We start from the raw sequence: 12,878 nt of genomic DNA, 5'->3' as shown, positions 1-12,878 counted from the left end.
ATAAATGGATATTCCACTAAACTTAGGATCCCTAAGATTTAACTATCTTGTAAAGAGGGATACAGCTGTATATATTTTGACCCCTCTCTAGACTCTGTTAAGTGCAGTAGCCTTGTGCATTAAGCATGGCCTTCTTTTCAGTAACTAGGTGAAAATAATTGGTCCACCCGACTTGTAAAGAAGTGTCAAAGAAACAAATGAACCTGAATCACCTTAAGCTTAAAGGAACATGATAATGCTTGACCCGCCATTAGCAATTGCAGGGGACAAATGGGTCTGCCAGGCAGTAGTGGTAAGATCTCCCATTGGTATCCAACAGACGACAACTGATGAAGCTCAAAAGTCTCTCGACTGGTCCTGTTCACAACATCCATTCGAACAAGGAGTTCTTGCAAGTTTGACGGACATGGACTGATTTGGAATGACAAATCCAGTGATGGTAGTACCTATAAAATGAAATAAAAAAATCATTTCAGTGATTGCTGACTGGACTTATAGCTAATAGGTCTAAGTAAATAATAAGGAAAATGGAAAAGCAAAACAATACTTAGTTCTCTGAACATCAAAAGCAATTAGACGATGGTAATCAACCTATGTCACACAAAGTGGTGTCATTTACTTATGTATGGTTGAGTTTCAGATGGCTGCCACAAAAATACTCAACTTCTTTGGAAGTTAGTGCATCTGGTCTAGAGAATTTGATCCATGTGCTATCAATCAAGCATCATGTTCTCCTGTTAGCCAAGATAACACGAACTTATTGGTAGATGACTCTTTCGAATATCTATTTCCAATCTCCAATCTACAACTAACGCCACTTCAGGGTAGGCAACAGGAAGGACTCAATGAGGCGCTGAAGTTGCGTCAGGCGGCCTGTACAACCTTCCTTGCTATTGGTAATCTGCTCCCAACTAGTGAAGTGGCAATTGCCTAGTGAAATGCTATCTCGACTTTAAACTAGATAGGTCAGTGGATTGTTAGCCAGTTTCTTTTTCTAGAAGCCAAACAAGGCATCACACTCATGGTATCATTACGAATATACAAACCAAAACTGTAAAAACCTAGAAATATACATGCCCAGTTGAGATGTGATATGATTGCATCATGTTGCCTAAGGACACGATCTAATTGATCATTGTATCGGGTAGTTGGTTCATACTCTCTTACCATCAATAGATATAAATAAGAGATTTCTCCTTATTATTGATAGATTCCCTCTCTATACATTCCTACTCTTTCAATCTATTAGAATAGATTAGGCTATCTATCAATCGATTTGAAAAAACACGTTCATGTCGCTTTTCGTTCATTTCCACCATGCCAACATAGCCATCATAATAAGCAGCAGGCAAAGCTGCGCGTAATATCTAGCAAGTCGAGTCTTAAGTCAGTCATATAGAAAATTAACACATAGAAATAGGGCTGGAGGAACCAGTCCATAACTTGACATCGGTGGAATGCTACCTCCAACACTCTATCCTTAACAGTCTCCTGCTTCGCACCTTCATTCCCATGCTTTGATTAAACTCTTAATCGCCAATCAGCTCCCTACCCATGCTTGACTCACTTGTTGATGTGAGTGAATAAGTCAACCGGGATCCCCCATCATATTGAGTCTCATGGTTCCCTCCCGATTATCTTATCTTGTGGCTCCACCCCGCTCCATAAAAGTCTCTGCTCCCCTCGTTTCCTCATACCTTATGAAGCTAGTTATGGGAGTGGCTAGGTCCGGCAAGCTTACAGAAAAAAGTATTGAAAGGCGCCCTACCACTCTTGGTTAGGCAGCTGGCAAAGTTTTGGGATAGCAGCCTTCAGGATTTGCCTGCCCTTCCTAATAAAGAATTCTGGCTCGGCCTGGGAAAGCGCCGGCAACAACAGAAAGGAAGGGATCCATGTAACTGCTGCGCCTGCCCACTTAGCAGCAGGTTCACCATCTACTTCAAAAGAGAGAATCAACTTTAGATAACCACACCTCTGCTAGGCAGCATGCTGCAAGGTTTATTAGTTATAGCACATGGCAGCCTTTAGGCTTTCTTTCATCTGGGCCAGATAAAAAAAATTACGTTATGGCACCACATTCTTGTGTGGTGGTTCCCTTACCTATGAACTTGTCGAATTTGCAGTAAAATAAAAGAACAGCTTTACTATGGGATTTCGAAGGTTTGGGAAAGGGTGGGATGGGATGACTATTTTGAAGATACCTAAATGAAGCCCCACCTTATCTGTTGGAATGCCTCAACAGGAAGGTCAATGGCCGGAGTGGGGGATGGGAGGAAAGCTGCAGCCAAGTAGCACTATTCGGCACTTCAGCAATATTAGATGCGCAAAGTGAAAGTGCAATGCCCTTTTGTGCCACTTTGTCGATCTTTGTAGAAAGAACTCAAGATGGAATGATTGCGGTTGAAAATTGTCAAAAGTGTACCCTTTTTGAGAGTAGGGAAATTGTTTTTAGGCAATCCGACCTACTGCCCTGTGGCAGGATGCGCTTACTTTCTTTGTTAGGGTGAGTCTATTGATCTCAGCCTCACCTCGTGACTTCTGCAGCTAGGTAAGACACGATTGTCCCCATGGTGTTGGCTAAGTTCTTCTTCATGCTCTTTGTGTGTGTTGACATGGGTAGACGTACATTACTCGGATGTCCATCTCTATTGCAGGTGCATTTATCTTCTTTTATTTAGTTCATCCTCCAATCGAGGAGGGAGAATTGTGTGACCTTAATGCCCAATAACGACAGGCAGTCAGCCAAGGACCCATTTGGCATGTGCTCAGCAGACGTAAGGCCTGCACAACCTGGTGCCCCAAATCAGCTGTGGATGCCTACAGTGGCAGCTCCACTAGGGAAATACCTACAGGTCAAACATTTGCAGCTAGATGCTTACTTTGAATGTAAGAGTAATCCAGGAGAAGCGATAGGGCGTATTGTATGTGCCAATTGCCATTTAGCTAATAAGCCAGTGGATATTGAAGTTCCACAAGCAGTACTTCCTGATACTGTATTTGAAGCAGTTGTTCGAATCCCTTACGATATCCAACTATATATCATAAGACTCACGTTCTTGGAAACCTGCACTTTTCCAAATCCAAAAAATAGACAAAATTCTAGGATTCCTCCTTCATGCAAAAACTTTTATGCATACCTCTTCTGGTTGATCCACACCATACCATATTCTTGTGCGATGATATACACTGGCAAGATTTCAAAAGAAAGTGCCTCACCATACCAAGGTGGTAGCATATAACTACTAATCCATCTAGAAAACCAAGCTTTCAAATGCTCAAACATCCATCCCTTCACACTTCGCCTGCCCTATCGATCCACGCACTAGCAAGTAGGGGCAACTCTATGTGATTCGCTACTCTTGCTTGTGCTTAAGATCAATCTGTCTTGAAGTGATCAAGGGAGTGTATATTATAGCAATAACATTTGGGAGTATAATGAAAGGAGTGGAACGAAGTGTACCAACTTGGATATTTGATTCAGATGAGGCCGGGGAAATTCAAATAGAACAATTGAGTGGGGGATATTCCACAACCAACGTCCCTGATTCGAAGAGGTAGCTTTAACTTTTTGCCAAGGCTAGGGCCTAAGGACACTCTAGATGTCAAATCAATTGTGAAGGACTGCTCTATGTAATTGAATTGAAACCCTTAAACTGTAACAAATTCCCCAGCTACAGATTTAGAAAAGGCACTTCCTTCCCTATTGAGCTGGTTCTTTCCCTAATTGAATAAGCTCCCGTATTCCATTATTTATAGCTTTAAGGTGAATTTACATTATTTAGCTTTAGCTTCCACCAAAGGCACCTATTAGAGTTGGCTGCCCAATATTCCTATCGGCCAAGAACCACTTCATTCAATAGAGTTGGGACAGTGGAGCCTCTCAATTCATAGGTCCACTTACATCGGAAATACTGGAAAAAGTCCTCCTTTGAAGATTGGCCTCAACGCCCTTAAGACTTTAACAGAATCTCTCATGTGATGAGTCAACATCGAGCTATAGTAGGCTAAAATTACGTCAAAGCCCTTGAGGATGCTTCAAATCCCATAGAAAAAAAAAATTGGCTCAAAAGAAAGTGAGTCTGATGTCTTCTTAAATAGAAATGCTACACTAAAAGCTATGTTCCAGTTCACTGATAAGGAAGATAGAGTTGGGGTGGGCATGGTGGGATATCTCGCTCTCGAGATCTCGCCACTACAAAAAACCGAGATCTCGGTCGAGATATGCCAAAAAATTGGCGGTAGTCTCGGTGGCCCATCTCGGTGGGTTTTAGGGCTCTGGTTGGGCTGAAACTTGGTATTTAGTCTATTTAAGGCCTTTTGAACACATTGGTGGCCTTAGATTTGTGAGAAAATAACCCTAACTATGTCTCCTAAGTCGACCCTATGTGTAAAACCGAAATTCTGTGAAATGCAAGGTTAGAGTCTTAGAGAGTCAGAGACAACATGTAATGTAAAGATATCAAGCAATTCAAGACTTCAAGTTAATGAGTTATCATTTATCAACTATCAAGTATCAAATACAAATATACAAATACAATAACATTACACATCAAGTATTCAAGTCAACAAGTGATCAAAGTTCAAACTTCAAACTATCAAAGATTCAAAGTAATAAATTGTTAAATGTCTTCAAATTTTTACAACCATAAGAATTAAGAAGATTACAACTTACAACTTACAAGACTAAGAGTATCACTCAACATTCCGCATCAATTGATTCTGAACGGTGGCCACATATGACTCCCAAGTCAATTAATCACTGAAGTATGTCACATATCGGTTTATATAATCAGTATATGTCTGCATGTCAAAATACTGGAGGAATAGCACTCTGGGATAACCGTCAATCGTGGGTGGGTGAAAGAGCCATTGTTGTTGTTGTTGTTCATATAGTTGTTGAGTATTTGGGTACGGGTTTCTAAACCACTCATTTAACAACTCACCTTCACTCCTATATGTGTACTCTCCAGGTGAAAGGTCTTGAGGAATAGTATGACCTCCATAAGAAGAATACCCACTGTAATCTGACCCGGTGTTGTGATCCCCGTATTGGTACCCCGATGACAGGCTCTGCTGTTGTGAATCACTCTGATCTAGGCTCATGCTTCCCATGTTCAATTCAAGATCATGCATGCTCGTATCATTATTCGGTTGCCCCTGCCCCTGGTTTGATCTGCTCTTCCTACTCCTACTATAAGTCCAAGAGATAGGGGAACTGTGGCTCACGTGTCGGATGACTCGGACTTGGTGGAGGTGAGTCAAGTGACTCCCTTTGTTGACGCTGACTTCCATTAGAAACACAACCAGCCTAACTATCTCCATGACTCGAACTCGATGGTTGACTTGGGCCACTTGGTCGTCTGGTATCATCGGCATCATCTGAATCCCCACTACTAGTTGTCACCTCAGTTGTTTCAAGTCGACCAGGTGGCTCCACAAATGGTACAGTTGATCCTTTTAATGCCGCTACAACAGCCTGACCCTCATCAGAAGATAGGTGCTCAGCCACATCATCTGGGCCAATAGCAGCAGCAATGGTAGGATCAGGCTGCCCTTCTGGCCCATCCAGTGACTAGGCCACCTCGATCCCTAACCCACCGATATATGACATCATCTTCCTCATCTTCTGCGGGGGGCTCGTGGAATATATATGTCAACTCAATCGGTTCACGACTGTCGTCATCTATATCATCTTGTATGTGCCCTACTTTCAATCTCATGTTGTAATGCACATACGCTAAGTCTTCGAGCCTCTTACTCCCCAATCTGTTCTGTACTTTACTATGGATGAGCGAGAAGGTGCTCCAGTTCCTCTCGCAACCAGAGGATGAGCAAGTCTGTGAGAGTACTTTAATTGCTATGTCCCTGAGATTTGGCGCACTAGTTCCATATAGAAACCACCAGTCAGCTGCATAACCAAAAATAAGAATGCATTAGGCAAGTAACTCTTTATATTTATATAACTTATTAGTTATCATTTATAGAGTTATAGTCTATAGACTTATAGACTTAATGACTTATAGAGTAGTGAACTATTTACTAGGCTCAGTTTTTTTCCTAGTTGCAACTGCAGAAGGCTTTCCAAAATTCCCAAAGGCATCCCTAAACTCCCTGATCAGTACACCAATTCTTCAATTATTGTATTATGTATATGCTTAATGCACTAATGCAAGAAGTTGAAGAAACAATTGAATAAGTTCTCACCTCTCCGTTAATTGTCCCTTACATGACGGGATTTGACACAAGCTTCTCCACCACCTCTTGCACCTCAGTCATCAACTTTACATCAAGCCCCAGACCATTCTTGTAATGGTACTTTGGGTTGAGGTAGTAAGCTTGCATTATGGAAATAAAAAATTTGGTTAGTGACTTAGTGATTTGGTTGTTTACTTGTTTATAAATTATAAGTTATAACTTATAACAAATAAAGAATGTAAATTAAAGTATACAACAAAAACATAAAGACTTAAAAGTGACTCACTAGCCAAGTGCATCTCCCATCTATTATCGATGATCCTCTCGTAGGATTTGAAGGTGCTAGGGGCAACAGCTCTAACCAACTCTTTCATTTGCTGGAGGGTAGCGTATTGGGGCATTGTGGGCTTCTTCTCCGAATCCACCATCCTTAAAACAAACACAATAGGCTCTATAATGCCAAGTGTCCTATTCAGCTGCCTCCAAAAGGAATCATCAGCAATGGTTTGTTGGGCTAGTACTGCATCAGGATGGCTAGATCCACACCAACCAAACCACTCCTCACTTGAAACATGTGCCGAAGACCCACCACTTTCTTCTGGAAGCTTTTCAGAGCTACATAGTTGGTGGCGAATCTAGTCAATCCAGGTCTGACTAGATCACCTTTACAAATGGTTCCTCATCATCTCCAAAGCACATAACCATGGTTATAAATAAAATTACTTACCCTTCTAGCCCTCTCAACCACAGTATTGATTGACTTTCTTTTCCCCAAGTCCTTCAACATAAGATCAATCGAATGAGCAGCACATGGTGTCCAAAAGAGGTGGATCCTGCTGCTCTTCTTCCTCATCAACATTTCACCATCTTTTTTGAAGTTAGCACCATTATCTGTGACAATTTGGACAACATTCTTTGGCCCTACCTCGAGGACCAACTCCCTAAGAAGCTTGTAAAGGTAGTCAGCATCTTTAATCTTATCTGAGGCATCCACTGACTTGAGGAAGGATGTCTTTCCATTGCAGCTCACCATGAAATTAATGATGGACTGTTTAGTAGGACCAGTCCATCCATCAGCCATCACAGTAACACCATATGTACTCCATTTTTCCTTTAATGAACCAATGTATTCATCCACCTCCTGCTTTACCTTGGGTAAATATTTATTCATTACTTCCCAAGCTATTGGGCCTTTATCCCCTACACCTGCCCTAGCAACTGCATTGATCATCCCCTGATAGTATGGTGTTTTGGCTACATTGGCTACAGTGTTGTTATAGAGCATGAATTTGCTAATTGATAACCTAGCTTCCTCCTCCCTACTACCTTCTCTACCTCCAGCAAACATATAGGGAATGCTTCTTTGATAGATGTCTTGTTGGTTGAAGAGGGAGGGGTCTTGGTCAAATGTGGAATCATAATGTCTAGTCTTCCTCCTCCTCCATTCAGTCCTCTCAGTCTCAGTTCCCTGAAAACTATGTCTAGGTGGCATGGATGCCCCTGACCCCTAACCACCTGCTCCCCTTGTCTGTTCATATTGCCTCACACTCTCAGCATGTAAGGACTGTCTGCTAGCTTCCATTGCAGCCTTCATCTGTCTCCATTAAGCTCGTGACTCAACACCCATAACCCTCCTCCTCTCTTCATCATCGCTTGACTCCTCATCAACATCAAGAGTAGGTCTAGATAGCACTGTATCCTCAAATTCCCTTTGCTTTTGTGCCATCTCGTCCTTTTTTTGTTTCCCTCCCCTTAAAGTTGCTGCAATTGCTTTTTGCACTTCAAAAGGAACCCTGGGACACTTGGCAACATCTTTATAACCACCAGCCAAATGTTGCTTTAATCTGGTTGAACCACCAGAATTCAAAATCTTGAGGCAATACTTGCATCGGGATTTCTTCTTGTCAGCAGTCAGTGGATCCCCATGTTGCCAAGCAATGTCCTGAGTCCCACTACCAGTGCCGCGACTCCCACTAGTTGCCATTTAAGATTCAAATGTACAGCACTGAAAGTCTGAAATAGATACATGAATCATAAATATTCCCAAATAATCATTAGAATAATTTTTAGATACATAAAAACATGTAAAAACAATTTATAAAACAACAAAACACACACTTTGTTCTAAGATAACATATATACATTGCTCAAACAAACATGTTAGTATTTTTAAAATAAACTAACATAATATGAGCATCATTTAAAAAAAAAAACAGATAAATTTTTACTAACATATTATTTTTTATAATTATTTTATGTAAAAATAATTTATAAAACAACAAAACACACACTTTGTTCTACACACTTTGTTCTAAGATAACATATATACAATGCTTAATAAGACATGTTTGTATTTTTTAAATAAACTACATAATATAAGCATCATTTAAATATATATATATATATATATATTTTTAATAAAATATTATTTTTCATAATTATTTTATTTAATTATTTAAATAAAAATAAATACAACAAGCATGATAATCAAAATATTAATACATGAGATTGTAGCCCTCTAAATGTAGTTTAACATAAATAATAATCACATTCATATCATAAGTATTTATTTTTAATCTTTCATTTTAATTTTAGATAATATATTTTTAAATACAAAAATTCAAAAAAAAAAAATTTAATAACAGAAAATTAAATTTTTTTTTCCATGAAAGTGTAGATCAAAGCTTGATCATCAACATATATTTATATCACACTCATACAATCATTGTAGAACCTTGTATTTGAAAAAAATCAAATTTGGGGGAAAATCTTACATTTCTTGAAGATCCCTTGAAATAGGCATGAATCACTACAAATATGCTTGAATTTGTTGTTGTAGATGAGTTGATGATGTTGCTATGTTGAATCCCCAACAAATTCCAGCCAAATTCCGGCAAAAAATCGAGTTTTCTGGCCAAATGATGCTTCCAGCAAGATAGAGGAGAGAGACAGGCTTGAGAGAGGCGAGATATGCCTCTCTCGAGCGAGACAGGGGCTTTAAAAAGCCCCTAAAGCAGCCAAAACAGTCTCATTAGCGAGATCTCGCCGAGATATTGGCGAGATCTTGTCTCGCCTCTCACAAAAGGCGAGATCTCCCACCATGGGGGTGGGGTCAACGATGTGATACTAAAGTATGACCCAAGGAGATACATGGTAACTACGGGTAGGAAGTAGGAACCATTATGTCAAAAATGTCGGTGATGCACTTATTGAAAGAAATTGGGGTTATATTGTGGCTATGGCACACTTTATCTATTGCTGACTATCTTGAGTATAGAGATGTTTTTTTTTTGGGATGAATAAATAATTAAAATTACGAAAAAAGAAAACAAAGCGACCTTTAAGAGGAAGACTGAAGAGAAGAGCTAAGACCCCAGGAGACAACAAAAGAGATGAACTGAACTTGAACTTCTTTATAATAAGTAACATAAGGGGGGGGGGGTTGAATTGGCTTGAACTGATACTAGTCTGAGCTTCCACTAGAAATCCCTTCATACATTGATTAAGAAGGATCTACACTACATAGATAGGACAGCCATAAGTGGCTGCACACCAGGTAAGACAAAAAAATAAAAATAAAAACTGAACAGTTGAGAAAGAAGAAGCAATGCCTAAGCTGACTACAGATGCTCAGGTATCATGTTAGGATTTCAGTACCTGTAATCAGCCTAGGGGCAGAAAGGAAATTTAGAATGAAGAAAAAGAACAGAAGGAGAAGACGAAAGTGAGAAAGAGGGAGAGAACTTGCGTTCATCAGATCTCCCCTATTATGTTTTATTTACAGATCACAAACTACTCTTAATCTAGGAAAACTTCCCTAAACTAAATTAGAAAGCAAGAAGAAAAAGTAAAATATGCATAGATTGCATAGGATTTTTGAAATCCACTATAAACAAAACTATCCTAAAAAGATAACTTGTCAACCAAGCAGCAAGGGAAACAGAAAGTAAACATACGAGGCAACTTCTGAACTGCACATTGCCAGGATTATCCACAATATCTTGGCATGCTAGGATGTGATAGTCAACAGGTTTTACAAAGCTGAAGGGCTAATACTTGGACTTCAAACACCAAGGAATTAGTGCTTGGAATCTAAACACCAAGCACAAACAGAAATGTGCACACCAAACACAAAGCAGCTAATCAGTCAAGTAGACTTTAAATACAATATCAAATTTGTACTTAATAATGTACTGTATTACAACCTTATATAAAAGGATGAAGGATAGAAAGGCCCTAGGTAACTTAAATGTACCAGGGAACCAAAACAAACTCAAAATACTCCTAGAAAATGATATGATAGTCACATGCTAACTTAAACTGAACCACTGGTTCAATTCAGTAGAACAAAACTAAGGTTGTCTTCAGCATAATTTATATTTATGTTGACGACCTATTTATGAAATAACTGATTATGATAACAGGTTATGAGTAATACACGATTTTCATCTACTAGACAATATATCATATAACAAGAAATAGGTTTGGTACCAGGGGTGAATAATATATGTTGTATCATTAGTTTGATTTTGGGTTGGTTTCAATTTATCTTGTAAAATATATATCTGCTTTAGTTTTGGTTTTGACTTGCATTTATTGGTTTGGACTATTTTTTATGTCCCTAAAATATTGTTAAAGTGGAGATGGGAGCAATGTGAAGGTTGGAGAGTGAGAAAAACAAAGTTTTGTTCTAAGTTTTGATGATTTTACCATTTTACATCCAAGTAGTAATTCTGCACATGTTCATTAATGGTACCCGCACATAAACAAACATTAACACTTAATGGTGGTAAATCATAAACAGCTCTTGATCTATTTACAAAATTATGTTTAAATTGGTTTATTTTTATGAGAATCAAGGGTCATAAATTATACCAAATTCATATATTTATGTTTATAGGTCAAATGCACCAAAGAAAGCCTAAAACAACATGGAAAAAGAATACTTAAGAGAAGAAGCCCACTTGAGTTATGAGTCTGCAACGAAGGGTCTTAGTAATTTAATAAATCTTTAAGAAATTTAGTTACAAGTTATGGAATTTAGCCCATAGACGAGACCTTCTCATTCTCATCATCAAATCTTGGGCCGTTGTTCAGAATGGCACACAGCATCCACACTTTTCACCACACATCACCGCATGACATTTTCAATCCATCCATTCCTGAAAGCATTTTCAGTCTACCCTTTAATCTTTTGGCAATTTGAATCTGGAATGAAATTTGAAGAGTCTCTGGTAATTTAATGAATTTTGAAGGCGTGCTTGAAGTGCTTCTCAATTGCTAACTTGCTAAAGACTTGGTTACAGGTTCAAGTCCTGGAAACAGCCTCTCAAAAAAGAGAGTTAAGGTTGAATACATTCAACCCTGCCCAGACATGCTAAATGTGGGGGCCTTCTCTACTAGGTAAGGCCTTTTTTTTCTTCAGTGAGATAGTACAACACAGTATATAATTTTGAAACAAAGGACGGAATGAAACTGACAATGGATCTCCTTTGTCTGAGTGACATTGTCAATTTTAAGCTGCTCTTCAGAATGGTATATGGTTCTCTTGTTGCAACATTTGAATTTATAACCAACTGAAATCATAATACTATTAAGCTATCACATTACAAAAATCAATAAACCATGCTCAAGACATTACCTCCAAATCATAATGCATGCGCAAGATACGATATCTCATTTCGCTTGATAAATTTTCAATTTCATAATATACTGACATGTACAAAGAAATCTGTCCAGGAACTGCAGCTCGAAGCCAAAAAGGCCACAAGAAAGTTGCCCCCCCTTCAATTGCTGTATCCTGAAATGAGACATTAATGAGGATGGCACAGAAAAGCATCTAAAATCTAAACATTGCACTGGAGATTATGCTTGATATTATATTCTACACTGACCTCCGGAAAAGAAAATAAGGAGCTACTATGCTGTTTGGAACCGTCAGGCTGGACAGCATTATGTTCACTATTTAAATTCTTTTCTAAACATGATGGGAAGTCTATGTTCAAGTCATCTGGACTCCCAGGAACTATAAATCTTGGATGACTTATCTTCATCTTCATATTCTGCCAAAGGACAATACAGCCCATGGTACATTTTAAGTCAGCTAGGAACACTTATATCACAAGTATATATACAATGGGCCATCATACACCATTTTCCAGAAGAAAAGCATTAACAGAAGTCTGTGCATGTTCTACCTTAACAGACAGGTCTGATGGGTTTTTCAACTCTAAAACAAGACGCCGCGTATGACCAGCATAAATTTTTCCAGGTAGATGACAAATGCAGCCGTCAAGTTTTGGCAAACTCTGACAATCAAGGAGTGAGGTAAGAGAAGCGGTGAGAAAATAACTTATATTTACAAAAGTTTCTTTCCATGGAGATGGAACAAGTAAAAGACAGTAATACCTTGATCACAACAAAATTTAGGTTCTTGCTTGATGATTGCATCGGTTTCTTTCGCCCCTTAACATTCTTTTTCTTTGCATGATCACAATTTAAGTTAATATAACTAACGACAGAATCTGACAGCTTCCACCTCACACCAATTATTTTCAAGATACCTTCCACTTTGGGATTGACAGTAAGCTGTACCTGCAGTTTGGAGAAAAAAAATAAAAAAATGAAGAAGAAGAAAAAAGAAGAGAAAAATAAGAAGAAGAATAAGAAACAGAACTTAAACA

The 12,878-nt window shown here is 38.8% G+C and overlaps 1 protein-coding gene across 4 annotated transcripts in view; it reads right to left on the bottom strand.

Annotated features, from left to right (window-relative positions):
- The window catches only part of LOC149015760 (Tetratricopeptide repeat (TPR)-like superfamily protein), a 101,551-nt gene that overhangs the window by 10,159 nt on the left and 78,514 nt on the right, over positions 1-12,878 (bottom strand). For all 4 annotated transcript variants that reach the window (XM_089155380.1, XM_089155379.1, XM_089155381.1 and 1 more), the window contains 5 exons: positions 12,604-12,789; positions 12,393-12,503; positions 12,090-12,257; positions 11,837-11,995; positions 213-446 (listed from right to left, as the gene is read on the bottom strand). In XM_089155380.1, coding sequence (XP_089011506.1) covers positions 213-446; positions 11,837-11,995; positions 12,090-12,257; positions 12,393-12,503; positions 12,604-12,789 — 858 coding nt within the window. The remainder of the gene's footprint in view (positions 1-212; positions 447-11,836; positions 11,996-12,089; positions 12,258-12,392; positions 12,504-12,603; positions 12,790-12,878) is intronic.

This window comes from Hakea prostrata, chromosome 5 (genome assembly GCF_041222555.1).
Source record: "Hakea prostrata isolate BN-2017 chromosome 5, UWA_Hpros_2, whole genome shotgun sequence".
In the NCBI taxonomy this organism is placed as follows: domain Eukaryota; kingdom Viridiplantae; phylum Streptophyta; class Magnoliopsida; order Proteales; family Proteaceae; genus Hakea; species Hakea prostrata.
This window is presented reverse-complemented; position numbering and strand designations above follow the sequence as displayed.